A 24300-nucleotide genomic window follows, 5' to 3' on the forward strand; every position below is an offset into this window, starting at 1 on the left:
AGTTTTCATTCCAGTCCCAAAGAAAGACAATGCCAAAGAATGCTCAAACTACTACACAATGGCACTCATCTCACACGCTAGCAGAGGAGTGTTCAAAATCCTCCAAGCCATGGTTCCACAGTATGTGAACCATGAACTTCCAGCCGGTCAATTGGTTTTAGAAAAGGCAGAGGAACAAGAGATCAAATTTCCAACATCTGTTGGATCATTGAAAAAGCAAGAGAGTTTGAAAAAAACATCCATTTCTGCTTTTGTGAGTATGCCAAAGCCTTTGACCATGTGGATCACAACAGACTGTGGGAAATTCTTCAAGAGTTGGGAATACCAGACCACCTGACCTGCCTCTTGAGAAATATGTATGCAGGTCAGGAAGCAACAGTTAGAACTGGACATGGAACAGCAGACTGGTTCCAAATCAGGAAAGGAGTATGTCAAGACTGTATATTGTTACCCTGATTATTTAACTTATATGCAGAGTCCATCATGAGAAATGCTAGACTGGATGAAGCACAAGCTGGAATCAAGATCGTCGGAAGAAATATCAATAACCTCAGATACGCAGATAACACCATGCTTATGGCAGAAAGTGAAGAAGAACTAAAGAGGCTCTTGATGAAGGTGAAAGAGGAGAGTGAAAAGTTGGCTTAAAACTCGACATTCAGAAAACGAAGATCATGGCATCTGGTCCCATCTCTTAATGGCAAATAGATGGGGAAACAATGTCAGTGAGAGACTTTATTTTTAGGGCTTCAAAATCACTGCAGATGGTGACTGCAGCCATGAAATTAAAAGATGCTTGCTCCTTGGAAGAAAAGCTATGACCAACCTAGACATCACATTAAAAAGCAGAGACGTCACTTTGCCAAAAAGGTCCATCTAATCAAAGCTGTGGTTTTTCCAGTAGTCATGTATGGATGTAAGAGTTGGACTATAAAGAAAGCTGAGCACCAAAAAAATTGATGCTTTTGAACTGTGGTGTTGGAGAAGACTCTTGAGAGTCCCTTGGACTGCAAGGAAATCTAAGCAGTCCATCCTAAAGGAAATCAGTCCTGAACATTCATTGGAAGGACTGATGCTGAAACTCCAATACTTTCGCCACCTGATGTGAAGAACTGAGTCGTTTGAAGAGACCCTGACGTTGGGAAAGATTGAAGGTGGGAGGAGAAGGGAATGACAGAGGATGAGATGAATGGATGGCATCACCAGCTCTATGGACATGAGTTTGAGTAAGCTCTGGGAGTTGGTGATGGACAGAGAAGCCTGGTGTGCTGCAGTCCATGGGATTTCAAAGGACTGAGTGACTGAACTGAACTGAATGAAACATGAATACAACTCTCCCCATACATTTTAAACTGCTTTATCTACTACTGCATAATATATTATTTTTATAGAAAAATTTATATTAGTGAAATGTTGAATTCTTTGAGAAAAAATAAATGATAATATGCTCATGACTCTCCTACTATGGGGATTTTCCACAGTAGTAAAAGCAATTTTTTTTTTCTTTCAAGTTGAAAGCAACATAATTTAAAAATCATAGTTATTTTTGCGCCTTTTTATAGGTCAAACATCTGTATGGTATAACTGTGTTTGAAGACTACTTATATGCAACTGATGCTGATAACTTCAACATCATAAGGATAAACCGATTTAATGGTAGTGATATTCATTCATTAATTAAAATGGAAAATGCTAGAGCAATCCGAATCTATCAAAAAAGAATTCAACCAACAGGTAAGATTCCAACAGTTCTTCATAGCCTTCATAATGGTGAATTGAATGGAGATATGACTCTTGTGCCTTTGTGTGGTGTCAAAGTGGGTGAGCCATAAATTCTCTGTTTTGATAGCAAAAATGTACATGTCTGCATGATAAAATATAATAGAGCTCCCTTCCAAAGTCTAAATGACAAATTGTTCAGTTCCTAGTGGATCATTTCTACAGCCATAGAATTGAAATGATGGCTGGATTTAAATTCAGGAAGGAACTTTCACTCTTGATGTATGTATACAGAAAACTCAGATGCTGAGATGCTAGAGTTTTTATTTTATCATTCTAGGAGACAACCTTCAAGTCAGGTGACTTTCTTGCAGTATCTGTCTAGTTTTTATTTCAGTCACTTGGGGGTCTCTTGATTAACTTCCCAACCATTCCTTAACACAAGTTAATTCAAAATAATTTTCACCAAGAAGGCTGCAACATTGCTAACTATCCCTGGAAAATTATTTTGCATTGTAAGTTAATGATGCTTGTTCATCAATACAACGTAGGCTCAATTATATAGAGAATAATGTAACATACAAAACTATCACCCGAATTTTCATTATCTTTTTGTGCTTCAAATTAAAACTAATTTAGAATTATTTATCTATTAACATAAATTCAATTTAGGCAAAGTATTGTTACACATATGTTTACAGGAAATTCAGACTTGGGATTCTGTAGATAAAGATTTAAATTTGGTCTTATTAATTTACCAATTTTTTTTTTATCCTTTATTAATACTATGTGCCAGGAACTATTTTATGTACATTGAGAATACAGCTGAGTAAAACAGACTAAAACATTATTTACCTTATAAGATTTGCATTGTTTTAAAAAAATACATAATGTTTTTCTTTTAAAGTAAGTAAATTATTATATTAGAAGATAATAAGTGCTATGGAGAGAGAGAAAGTAGATGAGTGTCATGAATAGGATTAGTTTACAATTTTATATTTAATGATCAGAGGAAATTGCATTGAAAGATAAAATTGCATGAAGACTTGGAGTAATTAAAGAAGAGAGACAGATAGAAAGATCAGTCAGCTCAGTTGTGTCCAACTCTTTCTGACCCCATGGGTTGCAGCACCCCAGGCTTCCCTGTCCATCACCAACTCCCAGAGCTTGCTTAAATTCACGTCCGTCAAGTTGGTGATGCCATCCAACCATCTTATCCTCTGTGGTCCCCTTCTCCTCCTGCTGTCAATCTTTCCCAGCATCGGATCTTTTCCAGAGAGTCAGTTCTTCACATCAGGTGGCCAAAGTATTGGAGCTTCAATGAGGAAAAACATGCTTGGATAGTGGATAGTTAAGTGAGCAGTAAGGAGACCCATATGTCTGAAGCAGAGCAAACACAAGGAAGAGAAGCAGGCAATTAAGTTGGAAAAATGAAGGAGAACAATAACTAGTAGGGCCCCGCAGACAGTTATAAAAAAGTTTGCTTATACTCTGCATGACATGGATAGTCCTTAGGTAGAGGAGTCTCAAAATCTGACTTAGTTTTTAAAAAAACCAGTAGGGTTGCTATGTTGACAGTAGGCTATGGGGAACAAAGATGGAAGGTTAGAGATGACGGTGGATTGGACCAAGATGGTAGCAGTGAAGGTGGTGAAAAGTAGACTGAGGATATATTTGAAGATATTACCAACAGGAGTTCCTGATGAATTTGATATGAGTTGTACATTTAAAAGAGAGGCAAAGGTGATGACAATGTGTTGAGCTGAGTAATTGGAATTACCAAGTTATTTCTGAGATTTAGGAAAACTAAGTTTGGAGCAAGTTGGGTGCAAATAACATATATATATATATATACACACACACACATATATTATTTTGAGTGCCTGTCATAAATTCAGGAGGAGATATCAAGAAGCTATTTGAATATACAAGACTGGATTTCAGGGGAAAGTCTTAGCTAGACATAGCAATTGAGCATCATTGGCATATAGATGACCTTTTTTTTCCTTTTAAAAGAAAGTAAAATGGATGTGATCACCAAGGAAGTAACTATAGATTGGCTATTGGTTTTAACAGTGTGACGCTTGTAGGGATCTGACAAGTGCAGTTTTGTGGTGAGGAGAATGTCTGGTTAGAACAGATCTGAGAAAGGAAAGAAATAAATTGTACAAAATGAGCATGGATAATTTTGAAAAGTATTGATATTAGATGAAGCAGGGAAATGGGGAGCTGATGGAAGGGTTGCTTGGGAATTAAGATTAAAAGTAGTATTTTCCCTCCAAGATGCAGAAGCAATGGCAGATTTATATGCCGATGGGCATGATCCAAAGGAGAGAGCAAAAGTAGTGAAGAAAGTGAAAAAGTGCAGACTTGCTAATTAGCTGACAAAAGATGTTCTCTAGAGTAGAAATGGGGTGTGATTGGAAAGTAAAAGCAATGCTTTTGGGCAAAACAGATAGTTAAACTACACTACAGCTATCTTTTCATTTAGAGAACATGGAACATAAAAAGCAGAGCATAGTTTTCAAAAGCACATAAGTTTTAATATTAGAAGAAAATTATCATATTATTCATCACAATTCCAAGTGGTGATTAAAAAGAAATGTACTTACAATCATATAAAAATCTTACTGATTTTATTCCTTTTCTCTTTGACCTGTGTTTCTTTTTCTCATCTTCTCCACTAAGTGCTTTTCCTATTTTTTGTTTTGTTTTGTTTTTCTCTAATTTCTACATTCATGAAATATTTTACTATTCCATAATATCTATATGCAAACTCAACCTTCTCCTTTAACAGTTACAATGCACACACACACACACACACACAATTCATGTGTGGCAGGGTTCTCCAAATGACAATGAACACAAAATTGAAAAAAAAAAATGAATTCAGCACTTCTCAATAAAGGTGATCACTGAATCACATTTATTCTAGTTTAGTGTGCTTGTGTGCTTAGTCATTCAGTCATGTCCAACTCTTTGCGATCCTCTGTCCATGGGATTTTGCAGGGAAGAATACTGAAGTGAGTTTCACAACAAACTGTGGAAATTTTTTTAAAGAGATGGGAATATCAGACCACCTGACCTGTCTCCTGAGAAGTCTGTATGCTGGTCAAGAAGTAGCAGTTAGAACCAGAAGGAGTACATCAAGGCTCTGTATTGTCACCCTGCTTATTTAACTTCTATGTAAAGTACATCATACGAAATGCAGGACTGGATGAAGCACAAGCTGGAATCAAGATTTCTGGGAGAAATATCAATAACCTCAGATACACAGATTACACCACCCTTACAGCAGAAAGTGAAGAACCTCTTGAAAGTGAAAGAGGAGAGTGAAAAAGTTGGTTAAAACTCAACATTAAAAAGACCAAGATCATGGCATCTGGTCCCATCACTTAATGGCAAATAGATGGGGAAACAATAGAAACAGAGACTATTTTTTTGCACTCCAAAATCATGGCAGATGGTTACAGCAGCTGTGAAATTAAAAGACACTTGCTCCTTGGAAGAAAAGCTATGCCAAATATAGATAGCACATTAAAAAGCAGAGGCATTACTTTGCTGATAAGGGTCCAGTTAGTCAAAGCTATGGTTTTTCCAGTAGTCATGTATGGATGTGTGAGTTGGGCCATAAAGAAAGCTGAGCCCCGAAGAATTGATTCTTTTGCACTGTTTTGTTGGAGAAGACACTTGAGAGTCTCTTGGACTGCAAGGAGATCAAACCAGTCAATCCTAAAGGAAATAAGTCCTGAATATTCATTGGAAGGACTGATGCTGATGTTGAAATTCTAATACTTTGGCCTGATGAGAAGAACTGACTCATTTGAAAAGACCCTGATACTGGGAAAGATTGAAGGCAGGAGGAGAAGGGGACCACAGAGGATAAGATAGTTGGATGGAATCACCAACTCAATGAGCATGAGATTGAGCAAGCTCCAGGAGTTGGTGATGGACAGCAAATCCTGGAGTGCTATAGTACATGGGCTTGCAAAGAGTCAGACACTTAGCAGGGTCAGTCAGTCACTAAGTCTAATAGTACATTATTTCAGAAGAAATCCTTTTCTGCTTTAACTACAAACCTGGGATATTTTAGCAATATTTTTTTTGTATTTGTCACAGATATGTATATTTTTTAAGTGTGATAAACATAAAAAACATAAAAGCATTTTACCTCTTACAATTTTTTTTAAAGGTAGCCTTAGGAGTATTTGGGCAAATCCCTACCTTCCATGGGGTTTAAACTCTTTTCCAATTGATTATGATATGATATAGTTGGGTAGATAGATTATTTTTCTAGAATTCCCTTTTCTGTGCTGTCAAAGTTTCAACATACTAATGCATGTAATTATATCTCCTTTGGAGAATTTCAAGCATGCTGTTTTTCATTTGTTGTAGTCAGAAGCCATGCGTGTGAAGTGGATCCATATGGAATGCCAGGGGGATGTTCTCACATCTGTCTGCTCAGCAGCAGTTACAAAACACGGACCTGTCGCTGCAGGACTGGCTTCAACTTGGGAAGTGATGGCAGGTCATGCAAAAGTATGTTATTGAAAAATCAAACATTTGCCAGCAGCTAATGCTTCAGAGTAGGATTCTTAGTATTAATTAGGAGCATCAATGTCAGTTAAATGTGAGCTATCACCAGGTCAAATTCACTGTGAAATGTATACTAGACATTTTTCTCAAAATCAATATTTAGGTTTATTTTTTCTTTTGTATGTGCATGGTAATGTGAATGAGAAACCTAATTAGACTGTAGAATCACTAAATTTATGGATCTTTGGGAAACATACTTTAGGGAAGATTTTTAGGAAATCCTTTCCTTAATTACCTAAAAAATGTTTGTGATCTAATGAGCCTCAATCATTGGTTGGCCAGATTTTCCCTTTTCTGAACCAAGATGCTGCTTCTAATAATCGGTGTGTTGTTTAGTCCAACAGAAATCCTCATAAAGTAATGCTTCACCTTACCAGCATTGGGGGGTGAAATTTATTTTATTATTTCATTTTCCATGTAACCAGAGCTATACTAATTAAATATCAATCTTTTTAATAATTTTGTTGAAAAGCTTTCTAGTAGCTAGACCTTTATTTTATTTCTGATATATGCCAAAAAATTTCATTGTTCTTAATTGTTCATAATCAGATATAGTATTAATGTTCCTCATAGAGATGGTATCCATGTCGAGACTATCAGTCTATTTCCCAAATACCATAATTTTTAAGGTTATGATGTCTTCTTTTTACAGTGTATATTTAATTTTTCTTAACTTTTGTTAATTTTAAATTTTGCACAAGTATAATTAAGGTCTTCATAATCAGATATAATATTAATATCCCTCATAGAAATGGTATCCATGTTGAGACTAACAGTCTTTAAATGTTTCCCCAAAACCATACTTTTTTATATTTATCTCTCTTTCATCATGACCTTTTTTTTCTGTCTGTTCTGTTTCTGTGGTCACTGCCCTGCCATCTCTTTCTTTCTTGCCATTGGCTTGCTAAAGATGGTGAGATGAGACCTCTAAATTTATTATAATTTTAAATCTAAGTGGCTAGAATTCATAGCATAAGTACTTTTAAATTAAGAACCCAAAAGGCTTAACTGTGATAAAATATATGCATTTTTGTACTGTTTAAAATTTCTAACTTTGTAGCAAATGCTAGGAATATTATAGAGACACCAACTCTGATGTTCACGAAGTCCTCTAGATAATTGAGGACACTGTGTCAGAAGCCTCAAGATAGGAGGTGTGTGTGTGTAACCAGCCTTTAAGCCACTCTGGTTACCACTTGGAAAGTGATGGCATGTCATACAAAAATGTAAACATGCACACTTATGCATATATAAATATACATGCATGTGTAGGTGTGCGTATACATGTTTGTTATATGGGAAAACCAAACCAAAAGACCCTCTTCCTTTCCTCTTGATATACACGAAAGAAAAAGATTGATGTGGAAAAATTGTTTCTCCACCACTAGGTGTATGTATATTAGCAGAAGCAGCAAAAGGTGGTTTCATTTCCACATTCCAAACTCAAGCTAGTACATCCTTAGTACTAACTCAACTTTATATGCATACATGCTTGGAGGAAAAATTTAATAGCAGACTTTCATAAGCTTCAGTTGTCTCTAACACAGTGATCAATCAAAGTACTTGCGTGTGTGTTAAGTCGCTTCAGTCAGGTTCAACTCTTTGTGATTCTGGACTGTAGCTCTCCCGGCTCCTCTGTCCATGGGATTTTCCAGGCAAGAATACTGGAGTGGGTTGCCATTTCCTCCTTCAAGGGATCTTTCCAACTCAGGAATCCAACAGCCTCCTTTATGTCTCCTGAATTGGCAGGTACATTCTTTATCACTAGTGCTCCTGGGAAGCCCTCAATCATGGTAAATTAAATTAACATTTAAATTAACAGAAAAAACAATATCTATTTTAAGCAGAAAGGATCAAACACAAATAGATAGGTACTTAAAAAATCATTGAGGTGCCTGAAGCAGCAGCTTCTAGACTGACTCAGGGATTTTCCTTTTATAGCCACCACAGGTTAACCTGGCTTAAGCTGAAACATCTACCACCATCAGAAGCTAGGGCATCAGGAGGCCACAAATAGCAATGATAACTTCAAAAACACCATTTTATCTGAGTTCTACTGACTAAGAAGTTTGCAACATAATTATTAGCTTCAGAAATTAAATATACTGGCAAACAAAACAAAGCACAATCAAAAGAAGCCTTTTTCCTTGCCACTTGATATACACAATAGAAGATTAATGTAGAAAAATTCAGTTTCTCCATTAGATGAATACCAGCAGAAGCAGCCAAATATGGTCTCATTTTCACATTCCAAACTCAAGTTAGTATATCTTATACTAAGTCAACTTGGATTTAGGTACTTAAATAAAAATTAGAGCCATGGCTATATTAGTGTCTGTGGAGTGTAATTTTTAGTTTTCAATTGTCTATAACAGAAGAAAACACATTAGAAGAAAGTTAAAGTACCCAGTGATTGAAAAAAAAAAAAACTGAATAAAACAATGGGAAAACAGTTACCATTTTTGTTTAAAACATGCATGTACATGTATACACGTATTAAACTGATTAGGTCTACTGATTACTAATTAATGCATCAATTAAAAATAAATATATGTTAGCAGAAATAAATGTTAGCAAAAATGAATATTGAGAAACCAGTGTTCTTATGCATCACTAATAGAACTGGAAAATCTATATATAATATACTATAATATATTATATGTTATAAATTGATATCACTATTGGAAAGACATTTGATAATACATACAAAAGACACAAAACTGATAACATCCTTTAGCATCTACTTTTGACTAAAGAAATCCATTGTAAATGCATGTATGATAACAAAACCCCAGAAACCATCTAAATATCCTACAATTGGTAAGGAGCTGACTATATTATATTGCCTCTCTAACAATATACTGCCATTGATACTGCCTCTCTAACATGATACTGCCATTGAAAAGAATGTTTTAAAGATCTTTTAATAACAGAAAAAAGTATTGTTAAATTTTTTTAAGTGCTAAAATGCATACTTAAGATCCCATTTAAAAAATAAAGTATTCATATAATGTTGGTAGGAAATTCAGAGGAACGTTAATTTTCAAATGAATTTACTTTTTAATAGTGTAAAATGATATTGTTTTAAAAAAATAAAAAGTAGGTAAACACTGAGCGGTTGTAAGAGTAATGAGAGAAGAGGGCTGTTAATATTGCTCAACCAGTAATTCCAGTTCTGGAAGTATATACTAAGGGATCATCTAAGAAACTATATAAAATACCAGGTTGAAAAATGCATATCTAAGTGTTATTATAATAGGAAGATAAAACCAACTGAGGAATGATTTGACAAATTATCATATATTAGACTGACCCTACTTAAGAAATGTTAAGACTTAATGGATCAACATAGAATATAATTTTAATGCTAAGATTTAGTAATAAAAACAGAATGCAAAAGTGTCCTCTTCTTACTAGTGTGCATTAGAAAAATAGCTAGACAAATTAAAAATAGTCACACAGAGGCATATAATATATCCATGAAAATGAATAAGAACTATAACAAGCAGAGATGAATATCAAGTATATAATAATAAAATCAACTCATAGCACACATGCAGTTCAAACATGCAAAAGTCAAACAATCTACTGTTGAGAAATACAAACAACTTATGTGCCAAAACTTCTAAAAATTACATGATAAACAATATCCATATTATTGTATATAACCAGAGAAATTGGTTGTCTCTGGGATGGAAAGGAATAGATTTTGGGACATGTGCATGCATTCTAACATCCTGGAGATATTCTTAAGATCTGTGCTAGGTACATGAGATATGTTTTATTTTTATTCTTTAAATATTAAAATTATATATACTATATACTTAATATGGGCTTCCCTGGTGGCTCTGATGGTAAAGAATCCGCCTACAGTGTGGGAGACCTGGGTTCGATCCCTGGGTTGGGAAGATCCCATGGAGGAGGGCATGGCAGCCTACTGCAATATTCTTGCGTGAATAATCCCCATGGACAGAGGAGCCTGGTGGGAGTCCATGGGGTCACAAAGAGTCAGACATGACTGAGCAACTAAGCACAGCACCATATTCATTAACACTAATTTTGAAAGAAAATAAGAGAGACAATATATAAAATGATAATATAGTTTGCATTGAAGGTGTTGGGTTTATGAGTATTTACTTTGTTTTTCTTTTTTCTCCAAATTTTAATAATGTAGTTACTTTAAGTTAATAGGAATCACATTTACGATATATTTATCCAAATATAATAGTCTTATATATCTTCAGTTTTAATGAAACTTTATATGTTTTCCATTCTGTATGAAATTTTCCCTTCAAATTATATAACTAAACTAAGTATAATGTGCCCTAGCAACAGGAGAGCCTTGCATGTAGTTTCATATAAACGTCAAAATAAGTTCATTCATTCTGTAGAAAAAACTTCCTTGATTCTGGCATTTTAACCCAGGACACAGATTTTTGTTTTCTTTAGTTTTTGATAAAGGCTGTGTTGTATGTCAGTTACTGGCAGACAGCATTAACCTCTAAAGTTCTAATTAAGATATGGAAGAAGAAGTCATGCTGTAACTGGCATTTGATTTCATTTCTTAAAGAAATAAATCACATGTTCATACAAACTAATATATTCGGTGCAAATTATGTGATAGTGTGTGGGATTATTTTTGCTTCCCTTGTTAGTCTGCAATGCAAAATTCTGAGTAGGGGGCATGTTTTAAATATTCTGAAGTTTTCAACATTGTCAAACATAATGAATGCCATAGTTAGTATCTACAGATGTGTTAGATAGATTGTAATGAGTTGTAAAATTAAATGTGCTGGATGTTTCCATAAATGTACATTTTATACTTACAAGTTATCAATTATTTATCATGTTTTTGCTACATAGACAGTTACAGACTGAAGAATAATTAACTTAATACAACCTATTCATGGAAGTAATTTCTGTTTGAATTAAAGTAATACAATTAGCTGGCTGGCCTTCTTACATCAAGATACATTTGGCATATTTTAGGGTTTAATTTTTGGTATTGAATTTAAAAAACACTAATTGTGCCAGTTAATTAAACAGTGGCATTATGCATTGTAAAGAAGATTAGGCAGTATCGGTTGTTTATGTTTGTAATCTTTCTTCTGCAGGACCAAAGAATGAGTTGTTCCTCTTTTATGGGAAAGGACGCCCAGGAATTGTTAGAGGAATGGACTTGAATACCAAAATAGCTGATGAATACATGATCCCCATAGAGAATCTGGTAAACCCACGCGCTTTAGATTTTCATGCAGAAACCAGTTATATCTACTTTGCTGACACCACCAGTTTCCTAATTGGCCGGCAGAAAATAGATGGCACAGAACGAGAAACCATCCTGAAAGATGGTAAGTGACAATGCGTAACACAGATTTCAGACTGCCCACAAACAAAGCATTTTAAAGGATAAATCTAATGTCTGTCAAGCTAAATTTAAGAAGAATCCAAGTGACTGTTGATTTAAAACTATTTGTTAATTTCATTTTCTTTAGTACTAATATTTCTAATGCTTTTTTCCACATACCAGCTTATTAAAACTTTCATTGTAAAATAGAATTGCAATTGTCTTCTATGCTTTAAATATTATGGGAATTAAATTGAGCAATGTATCCACCTTCATGGGAAATGTAGATTTACACTTTTATGTTTACAGTGATATACAGTAGAACATAAGATTTAATAGGACATCAGAGACTCTTTTAATACTCGGTTCTTACTAGGATATTGGTCATGTTGCTCAAAGTGCATTAAAAATATCAGTGTCCCTATTATCATCACAATTCTTGCATAGTGTTTTTGATTTTATAAGACATTGCATATTGAGTTCTTTAGAGTTACTCTTGAAATGTCCAATTATCTGCAGATAAATTTTTGTATCTATTTTTATTATAAATACATATGTTATTGCATATATTTAAGTATATATGCATATACTTTATTAAAATCAGTGAGTTTCATAAATTGCTTGGTTTAGAACAACCAATCAATTAACAAAATTATATAACTTTTATATGAGTAGAAAACATCTGTAATAATCAGGCACACTATATCTTTGACAGCTAGTTACCTATAGGCATGTTGCTAATGATTCTGGACTTCAGTTTCCTCACATATACAGTTTGCTTACTTCTCAAATATTTAAAAAACTGCTTGATTTAAGGACATTAATCATATGCTTATTATATGAAGGACACTGTACTAGCTATCAGAGGAGATAAAATAAATGTTAAGAAATTGCTACTGTCTTCAAGAAGTTCATAATCTACCTTCGGAGATAATATAAGCATCTCCAAAATATAAAGACTTTGTAGCATTTAATTTAACAAGTTCAGAGCTGGCCCAAAGAGATGCATGATTAATGGAGAATGTCTTTGTAATAAGAATACACAGGAAGTAAGAGAGATTTTTTTTTTCAAGATTTTTTTAAAATGTATATATATATATTTTAATTTGGCTGCATTTGGTCTTAGCTGTGGCACATGGAATCTTTATTGAACATATGAGATCTTTCACTGTGGTGCACACAGGACTCTCTGGTTGTGGCACAGAGGCATGCAGACTTGGTAGCTGCTTCCCGACAACTGGGATCATAGTCCATCATCAAAGATCAAACTTGCATCCCCTGAATTGCAAGGCTCATTCTTAACCACCGGACCATGGTGGAAGCCCCAGAGTTGTCTTTATGTGGGGAGTCTCAGAGAACTTTTTTCTGAAGAAAGTGGTATTTGACCTAGAGCTTAAAGGAAGAATGTCAAAGGGAAGTGAAAGATACTTCAGCATCAGGAATTCCAAGAGAAAACAAAACACCAAAAAACATACCAAAGAAAGAGGATGAGAAGAACATTAAATAGGTCATTACTGTAGATTTAATTTACAGGTAATGATGACAGAGCAGCTGTGGATCCCAAAAGGTGGTGAAATCAGAAGCCTTAAAGGTGAGGTGAAAGGGCTGGATAGAATCCTGAAGGGGTAAGAGGAAATCATTTTTTAGCCAAGGAATAATGTGAATGAAAAGATGTTTTGGAGACTCAGTTTGATAGTGGAGTAGAGTGAATCAGATAGTGGAAGAAGAGAAAAGTAGAGAAAAAGTAAAGAAAAAGTAGAGAAAAGCAGGGAAATAGACTAAAATTATTTACAGCATGAGTGGTAGTGAATGGTGATGTCTCCTGTCTTGTAGAGGAATTGGGGGCAGCCTGAGAAGATGATTCATTCACTGCATGTTCACTTTAATCCAAACCTTTAATGATAAAATGTATACCTTCTGCAAGTGACAAATGAAGTCCTAAAATGAAGAATATCCTTGTTTTTGTCTTTTTAATAGTTTACTGATTAAGGCAATATAAATTTACCATGACTTAAACACCCAAGGAGTGTCTGATTAGAGTTAAGATTTTTACTCTAAATTGAACGAGGCAGGGGCTGTCTGCCTACTTTTCTCTGAAATGCAATACCAGATACTAGGAACCTGACAATTTTAGAAGGACAATGAACTTACATATTCGAATTACATGCATTTGGATTGCTCTCATTTTGACGTAGACATTTTTAAGAGGGACTGAAATGTAATATAGAGGATTCTTGGTTTCTTTTCAAAAAGTGTCAGTTCCTGTGCTATGAATGAATGTTCCAGCTAACAGTTGTAACTTTGGTAACCATATCTTCTCAGTGACATTGGGGTTTTGTATATTCTACCCCAGCAACAGAGGTCAACTCAAATAGCTATTTGACTGCCAGGCATGTTCTGTACAGTGTGTACACTGTTGCGTTGGCAGCAGGAAGGTTATAAAAGCATTTTGTTGATTGTCATACCTGAATATATGTTCAGCATCTTGATAACCCTAGAGAAGGTATAGCTTAATATCATTTTTGTTAGTTTATATTATTTCTTATCAGTAAGGAGAATAATAATAGACTTTATGCTACAAGATTAGCATGTCAGAACAGAACTTACATTTGGCAAATGAAAACTTGTGATTCTTGGGATCGGAAAAGTTAAGTTCTGTATGTGTTCACTCATTTAACTAGATTGTCTACCAACTAACCTGAAGACTGAGAACTAATGCTTGGTTTGACAAATGATTTTGTAAGCTTAATAGAAATTCTGAACTTAGATATACGCTTCATGATTTTGCTGATTTTACATCAAACATAAACATCTTGGTCATATCCTCTAAAAGCTCAGATTCTTTGTATATAAGAAAAAAAAAAACAGCACTTCAAGGAAAATACATATCTTTATTCATTTTTTGGATTTTGTTTTTCTCTTATTTTATTGAAAACTATCTAAATGTGACATATCTTATAGTCTTTCTGTAATATTGTGAATTAAAACAGTACATAGTTCTATAAGTAAGAAAGAAAAACTTACCCATTTGAGATATTTGCAAATATCTCAATAATTATGGAAAATATCTATGAAATGAAGACATATTAGTGATTAAAAAATATAGACTTTCTATAAGGACAAAATATTTACCAGTCTTTATTTTGTTTTACTCTTCATTATTTTTGCCAAATTCTGGTAGCATTTATACTCTTGATCTCTTTTAGTTAATTACTAGATTTATTTATTTGTCTGGTCAATGAATATTCATTTACTGCCTTCTCTAAACCAGGTGCTGTTCTAGGTGATGGGAATGCTGCAGTAAATAGCTTGAAGCTTCATATTTAGTTGACATCCAAGTGGTGAAAAATAGATATTAAATAAACACATAAATAAACAAGATAATAATAAATGTTCTAAAAAAAAAAGATATCAACAGGAAGCAAAAATAGATGAAATGGACAGATAATTGAGATTAGTCATTCTTTGGGCTTCCCTTGTGGCTCAGATGGTAAAGAATCCGCCTGCAATACGGGAGACCAGAGTTTGATCCCTGGGTCGGGGAGATCCCCTGGAGAAGGGAATGGTACCCACTACAAGATTCTGGCCTGGAGATCCCCTGGAGAAGGGAATGGATACCGACTCCAGTATTCTGGCCTGGAGAATTCCATGGACTGTATAGTTCGTGGGGTTGCAAAGAGTCAGACAGTTACCAAAAGAGTCAGCCATTACAGTCATTCTGTTAACTGAATTAGGTTTTATGAACCCTCACTTGAACCTCAACCCAACCCAGCCCACTGCCTCAGTGGGGAGGGTTCTTCACCCATTTGGATCTGCACAGTCAAAAATGAAACTGAAGCTGAGATTGAAGCAACACAATCATTATTCAATTGCCAGAGAATGGAAGTTAATCACAAATCAACTTCTTGCCCAAAAGGCTTTTTTTTAATTAATTATTTTTAATTGGAGGATAATTGTTTTACAATATTGTATTGGGTTTTGCTGTACAGCAACATGAATCAGCCTTAGGTATGTGTTTGCCCCTCCCTCCTGTACCTCTCTCCCACCTCCCACCCCATTCCACTCCTCTTAGGTTGTCACAGAGTACCAGGTTTGAGCTCACCCAGGGGACAATTAGGGCAAGATTTTAAGGGTAAGGCTAACGAGGGGGAAGCATATGTACTGGTTTTGTGGGAATAGGTGGGTTCTTCCTGGATCTAGGGTGTTACTCTTTTCTATCCTTGAATGGTCCTCTGGTCTCTCTCGGCTGGAAGCGGCTCACATCATCATGTACAGACAGGGGTCTTATAAATACAAGATGGTAATGAAATGCAGGGTGACATTTGTCTCACTTTTGAAGTTGAACCAGTTTGCAACAGTTTTCTTATAGTGAGACTCTTGTTTCTGTACTGTGAACAACTAGAGGGTATGGTTAGTTGTGATTTTCTGCAAAGTTTCCTGGAGGGAAGGCTTCCCAGGTAGAGCTAGTGGTAAAGAACCTGCCTGACAATGCAGGAGATATAAGAAATATTGGTTTGTTCCCTGGGTTGGGAAGATCCCCTGGGAGATGGCATGGCAACCCACTCCAGTATTCTTGCCTGGAGAATCCCATGGACAGAGGAGCCTGGTGGGCTAAAGTCCATGGGATCACAAAGAGTCAAACATGACTGAAGGGACTTAGCACACATGCATGCACTGGGAGGGTGGGCCTGGGGTATGATTCCAGGGCAATAGCCTTGGTAACAATTCTTATGGATATAATCATTACTTTCTCTAACAGAACAAGACAAATGTTCTTTATAAGATTGAATTAATGTTTATCTTCTTGATGTCTTATCCAAGATCCATTTTTCATGGCAGAATAAATTAGAATTTCCAGCAGAAAGGGAAAAATATGAAAATAGTAACTTAGTATTCAAGTTATAATTGCATATACTCTATTAGTGCAGTACTTGTTTTTAAGCTATATAAGTTAATTCTACTGGGATACATATATCCAAATAGAAGGCATGTTAAACTAATCTTTCACATTGTTTCATATCTTTAAAGTATATTAAAACAAAACCACTCAAAACCTTTTTCCTGAGTTTGAAAGTTATTAATGCCTGCAGCTACAACAGAAAAACTGTAGTTTCAATAGCTCCCATAATTAAACTGTAGCCTTGAGGTCATCAAGTTTGTGTTAATTTGTAATAATAGCCACAGGAACTAATGCAAAGTCTATGCTCTTAGCACTTTGTTATTCTGACCTTACATATTAATACTTCTTAAGGTAGATTCTACTTGATTGAGATCTGGAGTGAGTAGACATCTCCACACCTCAGAGTCTTCCTTTAACTGAAGACAGGATCCATTAAGTTAGAGAACAGTGAATAACTTTGGGCAGCATGTAAGATAGGCTTTCTTTTTTGATAGGAGTAGAAATGTAGCCATGAGGAAGAGGAGACAGTCTTTCTGGCAAAACATCTTCCAGTTGATGTGTTTAAATCTGTTGGCATACAATCAAAATATCAAACGGTGTATTTATGTGATTTTTTGTGATTGCTTGTCCAGCATCTGAAGGGTTAAACTGTATTCTTCACTCAGTCTCATCTCCAGTGTCTCCATACTGCCCTGGAGTATTTTAGAATCCAACAGTTCCTCCAGGTTTGTGTTGAAATATATGATATTATACCTGAGCCATAAATTATTAATTGATACTCCATCATTGTAACACTTACCTGCTACCATAACTGCCACCACATACACACACACACACACATACACACACACACACACACACACACTCACATACACACACAACCACCAACTTAAGACACACTTCAGAATTCTAAAAATATTCCCAGGCCTCTATTGTAACCAATACTAGGGTAGCCACTCAAAACAGATTATAGGATGTGATCTGTCTTCAAATGACACCTACCTGAGAGTAAGAATATAATTTTTGTTTCTGGAGATCACCATTTGTTCTTGGATTCCAATGAACTTTACCATTATATAAATCTTTAAGAATTTCAAGTGTCTCATTGAGTGTTATAGTTGATGAAATAAACATGGTGAGATATCATCAATAAATTATGAAAGTTAGAAAGTTCCCTTGAACATAACATAGTCATTATGCCTTGCAAAACACTTTAAAATTAAGAACAAGCCTTTATTATCTGCTATTAGATTGCAGGTGAATATCAGTCTCATTTTTCTGTCGTTAACTCCAACTTTTTCATAAAGAAGAACTCTAAAGACTCTGGGAGATGTAGACTCTGACCAACCATTAAAGGAAATAATGAATACATTTGTCAGCCATGAGACATTTCCTAATTAAAACTGTGAAGTAGAGATTTGCAAGCATTTGCAACTCTTGAGAATCTAATGGATATTGTTGTCCTGCTGAGTAGCTAGGTTATGGCCTGTTTGTACACACTGACTCTTGTTGATTATCAATAAGATGTTTTCCCAGAGTTTGCTGGAGATTTGAGTCCTGAAAACATTGGTTCAATTCATGTTTAGTTTGCATATTTCTCATAGTTATTGATGTTTCTCATGAAGTGTATGAGATATTTGGAAAAAAAAAAAACTTTAAGCCAATAAATGTCTTTTTTTCCCTGAAAAGTTGGCATTAATGTGAAATCTAGGTTCTAAAATACATTAATTCATAAAAAAAATAGAATTGGCCATGTGGCTAATAGGTTACTATAAACATAAAAAACAGCTTTCCCTTTGTTTCTACCCAACACAGGAATATATACATATGCACAAGCATGGACAAAGAGCTTACCACACACACACACACACAAGCTAAGTAGACTTAGAAGTTTCTGTGAAGTCCACTGTGAAAAGATCAAACATGAAATACTTCATAATCTCCAAAGTACCAATGAAATATTATTACAAATATGACTGTTGCATTAAAATTATGATCAGTACAACTTTTTGCACATGTTAAATAAATGTCAAGTTTCAGCATGAATTGAAAGAAATACATCCAACCTAGTTGCTTAATTATTCTTAGCATTAAATAATCTTTATTACTTTAGAAACCACTTGAGAATCCTCTGTTAACCTAGGACTGGTATTATAATCATTGATTATAATTGTGCTTTTGCTTAGGTTAATATAAATTTCTGATGAAAAATAAAAATTTGATAAATCAGTCTTGGCAGATTTTACTATGAGAGATCTAAAATGGATATGCTAGCTCAAATTGTGGTGACAGCTAATACCACAATACAGGCTGAGCAAGTTCCCTTAAAACTAGTCTTTTTGAGAGGATTTTAAGGGAGTGATAATAGTCATTGTCTATATAACAAATAGGTTAAATAATGTGACTCTAACCTATCTAAAGCATAATTTTATTTTTGCCTTTTATTGACTGTTAAAATGTATTCAGTAGAGTGAATATTCCTACCCTATAGAAAAACTTGGTCAAATCCCAGTCCTTTCTGCAACAGCCAGATCTCTCCACATGTTAAGTCAGATGCACAGCCTCAGTTTGGTAATTAGCATGCTCACTCCACCATATACACATATATGAAAGGGAAAGTGTTAGTCACTCAGTCGTATCTGACTCTCTGCAATCTTACTAACTGTAGCCTACCAGGCTCCTCTGTCCGTGGAATTCTCCAGGCAAGAATACTGGAGTGGGTTGTGATTTCCTTCTCCAGGGGTTTCCAACCCAGGGATGGAATCTGGATCTCTTATATTGCAGGCAGATTCTTTACCATCTGAAAATTCAGTGTATCATCAAATCTTCCCACTCATGTTGTTTTCTGGCCAGAAAAAAGGAAAGAAAGGTAAGTTTGGTTCATTCTTTCTGTGCCATGCATTTCTTTTTCTTGCAATGCCTCCTAGCTTGCTAGTGAGTTTCCAACGCCCACTCACTTCTCAGCACTGATATGAAGAGGTGAGAGAGTAAGATTGGTTAGGAATGATGGTGAAGTGAGTGAAGTGAAGTCGCTCAGTCGTGTCCGACTCTTTGCAACCCCATGGATGGTAGCCTACCAGGCTCCACCGTGCATGGGATTTTCCAGGCAAGAATACTGGAGTGGGCTGCCATTTCCTTCTCCAGGGGATCTTCCCAACCCAGAGATCGAACCTGGGTCTCCTGCTTTGCAGACAGACGCTTTACCGTCTGAGCCACCAGGGAAGCCCCTAGGAATGATGAGAGAGCAAAGGACTTATGTGATCTAGTTATATTATAAATTGACCTCTCTCTGAACCAGTGATGTCTTTAAAAGTCACTGTTGGGGCATGTATATGTGTATGTGTCTGTGTATATACATGCAAGCTATTTGGAGGTGTTCTGCGGGATCTCTATAATTACATTTCCCTTGGCCAAGGTGCATAAAACTCTATGTGTGTAACTCTGTGTCCCTGAACAACCAGTCCCTGTCCTTCTTCTTATTGTTTGAGTCCCTGTAACCAACCAGATTGCAAACATCCTCAAGGTAATACACTCCCCTGTGAGATCCACATTTGGCCCCCCAGATGATTTGTAAATTCTCTGCCTCAATCTGGGAGTTCAAATAGAACAAATCAACCCCCACTAAGTATTCTGCCACCAGAGTCTACTTTAGCTTTGTCAGATATGAGACTTTCTCAGGTGTGAGTTTTGCACATTTGGAAAAAAATAAGAATTCAAAGGTCTCTTACATACCCAAGGCAAAGCCCCATCTCTAAGAGTTGAAGTAAAAAGCACCCTTTCATTCTCTCTTTCCTACCACCTTGGGGGATTAAAGGATAGGGACTAGAGAATAATAGAACGGCAACATCTCTCTCCAAAGAAATCTCCTTAAACTCTCCCTTTACATCAGGGGTCTCCAACCTCTGGGATCTAATACCTGATGATCTGAGCTGGGGCTGATGTAATAATCAGAAATAAAGTGCACAATAAAAGTTATGTGCTCAGTTCATCCCGAAACCGTCCCCACGTCCCTGATCCATGGAAAAATTGTCTTCCATGAAACTAGTCCCTGGTCCCAATGAGGCTGGGGACTGCTGCATTACACCATTCATCTGATTGAGGTATTTAAGAGTTATGGAAACAATTGTGATCCTTTTGACTTCTAATCAAAGTTTTAACATCCCATTACAAATGTTACAGTGAATTACTATTACTCCTAATTCTGCAGCAGTGATCAACCAAGTTGCAGGATATTCTAATAGTCATTAGGCAGTAGTCCAAATGACACCTGAAAAGGAAATATAAGAAAAATAACAGTAAGACTATTTTGAAAATTCACTTATAGGTGATAACAAATAGTATTTTCACTTGTGTTTATCCTCCTAGCTTTTTTTAAAATCAGGTTTTAATATCACTTTAATTCTTTTAAACTTTAAAACTGATTTTTCAAGGCTTAAATTTGTGTTTACAAATGAATAAATATAAATAACAACATGAAAGTACACACAAATATCTCTCAAGAATCTCAAGATGGTCCCATACCTGGACATGAGGTGAGAAAGCAATCTCTCACCCTCTTGTCCTTTCCTCCAAATTGTAGCAATTCAGATGTTACTTTTGCCTATATTTGTAAGGAAAACCAGATTTGACATACTTTCTAAAATTTTGCATTTCAGTGAACAGTATCATCTGACTTAATTTTCTGTACAAATTCTTCAGAATGACAAAACATATAAAGTTGTATGTAAAAATTAAAATTATTTTCAGTTTCAGATTGGCACTAGCTCTCAAGATGGATGGGAAAATTGCTTATTTACTAATGCATTGCAAATCCTACAACAATTCATGTTAATCAGGTCCCATTGCTTATACTGTTTTAACTCACACCCCAAAGAAAATTATGTTACTTCTGGAGATACCAGTCATGATTTGTGAATCATGAACATCATTTGAACAACTGAGTTATGGGAAATATGCCCTAGCTGAGGGAACGTATGGTACTTGGCCAGGAGTATATACGCCCCATACCTGTTCCATCACAGACTGATTTAAAGGCAACCTTTGCCAGATACATTTAAAAGCAAAAATCTTAGATTAAATGACCCCACAACTTTAAAAGCATTTTGAACAGATTGAGAAGTTTGACAGGTTCTTATAAAAGTTATACATACAATTCTTGTATTGGCATGTTCACTTTCAGAAAAGAAAAAACATGTCCATATAATAATAGTTGTTATCTGGTATCATGTAGACAAAACTCTTTACCCGTTTAATTAACTGGTAATTTGTTAGGTCCAAAAATGGCTGCAAATTTGACTGTAAACACTTATAGTTTTCTTCTGATAAACTGTTGTATTTTAAAAATCAGGTTCATTACAACATAATTTATAAATGGCAAAATTCACCTTTTTTAGGTAAAGAGTTCAATGTATCAGTTGAGTAACCACCACCAGAGTCAAGTTGAAATGGTCCCATCACCCAAGAAAGTTCCCTTAGTTTCTTACAACCACTGAATCTGATTTCTATTCTGACTTATTTTTCTATAGTTTACTTTTTCTGAAATGTCAAAGCTATAATCACAAAATGTATAGCCTTTGAGTTTGGTTCACTTTACTTAGATAATGTTTTTAAGTTATTTATTTATTTATTTTTGTCGTGTTGGTGAGTGTATCAGACATTCACTCTTTTCATGTAGGGTTGTATTTTACTGAATGGATGCACCACAAAACTTTTATTCTTTTCCAAGTTAATTTTCAATTGGCTTGTTTCAAGTCTGGTCAGTTTTGAAGAAAGCTATTATAAGCATTTGTATACAGTACATTATATGGACATGTGTTTTCTGAAAGTGAATTGCATGCTAATACAAGAATTGTATGTATAACTTTATAAGAAACTGTCAAACTCTTCAATCTGTTCAAAATGTTTTTCAAAGTTGCGGGGTCGTTTTGCTTTCTCAACAGCAAGGGAGGAGAGTTCCAGTTGTTCTGCCTTCTCTCCAGCACATGATATTATCTGTCTTTTTTTTTTTTTTTTTCCATTTGAGTCACTCTGATAGGTGTATGTTGATAACTCATTGTCTAAATCTGAAGGTCTCCATATCAAGGTCATCTTAAGGTCTGATTCTATTTACAGCTTTGCCTCTTTGGTTGACCAGTTTATCTCAATTGGTTGTTTGTCTTCTCTTGCTTTCTGTCTGTCTCATAATTATTCTTTGAATTTCAAATAGTATATGTAGGGAAACCTTAGAGACTTAAATAAGTAAAAATTATCCAGGAGCATGAAGTACATCTCTCTGTCAGTGTTTTAGTGTGAAAGTTTGATCAGTCTATTCAGTCACTGGGCTGCGTTTGGATGTTGTTCTTATTATAGTTACCTTTGGTAAACCAAACCTTTCAGATTCTTTTAGCAATGAGTTGATACTACGTTGTACTTAGTGTGCACCCTAGATTGTGCCTGCTCATTCTTCAGCTTTCAGTACTCCCTGCATAGCTGCTTCATTGAGGGGTCTCTCTCCACACTCTTGCCCTCTTTTTGATGGTAGACTATCATGATCTGTTTTTAAGTGGAAGGCTCATGGTGGGTGGAAGAGGGATCCTCCATTCTCTTGGTCTGGCCTGTGGTCTTAGATTCTGTGGTTCTGAGCTCTGGAGATGGAACTTTCAATGCATCTCCTCCCTTGTCAGTCAGTATCTGCCATAAAACCATAAGAAGTCTTGGGTAGGAGATAATCTTTTGCTCCTTACCACAGAGTGACAAATTTCTGTGTTATTTTTGTTTTGTTTGTTTATTTGTTTAAATCAGTCCAGAATTCTGGGTCCAAGTAGCTTTACTGTACACCCTCTAGAGGCATAAAGCTTTGCTCCAACTTTTCCCTGAGTGTCACCTTACCTTTGTTTTGGATTGTTAGTAGTAATTTCTTACGCTTCTCAAAGTGCTGGGCTAATGTTGCTTTTTTCAAGTAACAAACTCATGGTGGGACCAACGGTATTTCTTACTCTACTCTCTGAGTCACATGGATTTGGCTTCTATTCCTCCCTCGATGACAGTTTCTCTCTGCGGTTCACCTTACTTTTGGTGAAGGGAAGTTTTCCTGCCCTTTTTCTAGGGGCAGATGACTTTTTCTTCCTATTCCACCCTCATAGGCGGAGGACCTTTATCTTGCTTCTAGGAATGAGACAGTCTGCTTCCCCTTCCCCAGTGGTTTAGGGGATTTCCTTTGTATGAGAGGAAAGTCTAGCGAACATGTTAGGTTTTATGTGTGTGCGACACACAGGGTTCTCTCTCAGTTCTCTTACTGTGCCTTCAGTTTTTCTTTTGTGAACTCAGTGACAGGAGTCTATTGTATAAAGCTTTCCCAATAATTCTTAACTCTCACATTAATTCACACTTGGTTTTAAAAAATTTTTACCATTTTAGCTTTTTAAAAATACTATTTTTATGGCAGTTACCTCTTCCTCCTTATATTATGGAAAAGGTACCATTCATGTGCCTTGTTTTTGCTGGAAGAGGACTGCCATTCTGGATTTCTTGTCATGTTTCCTTGGAATCCCAGCTTTTATTTGGACTCAACAAAAATTGTAATTTTGTAGATTATTGGTCTTTCTTTTATTGTTTTGTGTTTCAATATTCTTTTATGGCTCTCAGCATCCAAAGTGGAACCTAATTCTGCAAGTCTATAAGTCCTTAATAAAAATGAGAATTTGAAGAATGAAGTTGAAATATTTTTAAAACTGCTTTTTCTTCACCTTAGCATTAGAAT

General features: G+C 35.5%; 1 protein-coding gene across 1 annotated transcript in view; it reads left to right on the top strand.

The window, feature by feature from the left end:
* The window catches only part of LRP1B (LDL receptor related protein 1B), a 1835261-nt gene that overhangs the window by 872286 nt on the left and 938675 nt on the right, over positions 1–24300 (top strand). The window contains exons 9-11 of the mRNA XM_055574440.1: positions 1563–1734; positions 6115–6258; positions 11430–11666. Of these exons, the coding sequence (XP_055430415.1) occupies positions 1563–1734; positions 6115–6258; positions 11430–11666 (553 nt within the window). The remainder of the gene's footprint in view (positions 1–1562; positions 1735–6114; positions 6259–11429; positions 11667–24300) is intronic.

Source organism: Bubalus kerabau, chromosome 3 (assembly GCF_029407905.1).
Source record: "Bubalus kerabau isolate K-KA32 ecotype Philippines breed swamp buffalo chromosome 3, PCC_UOA_SB_1v2, whole genome shotgun sequence".
In the NCBI taxonomy this organism is placed as follows: domain Eukaryota; kingdom Metazoa; phylum Chordata; class Mammalia; order Artiodactyla; family Bovidae; genus Bubalus; species Bubalus kerabau.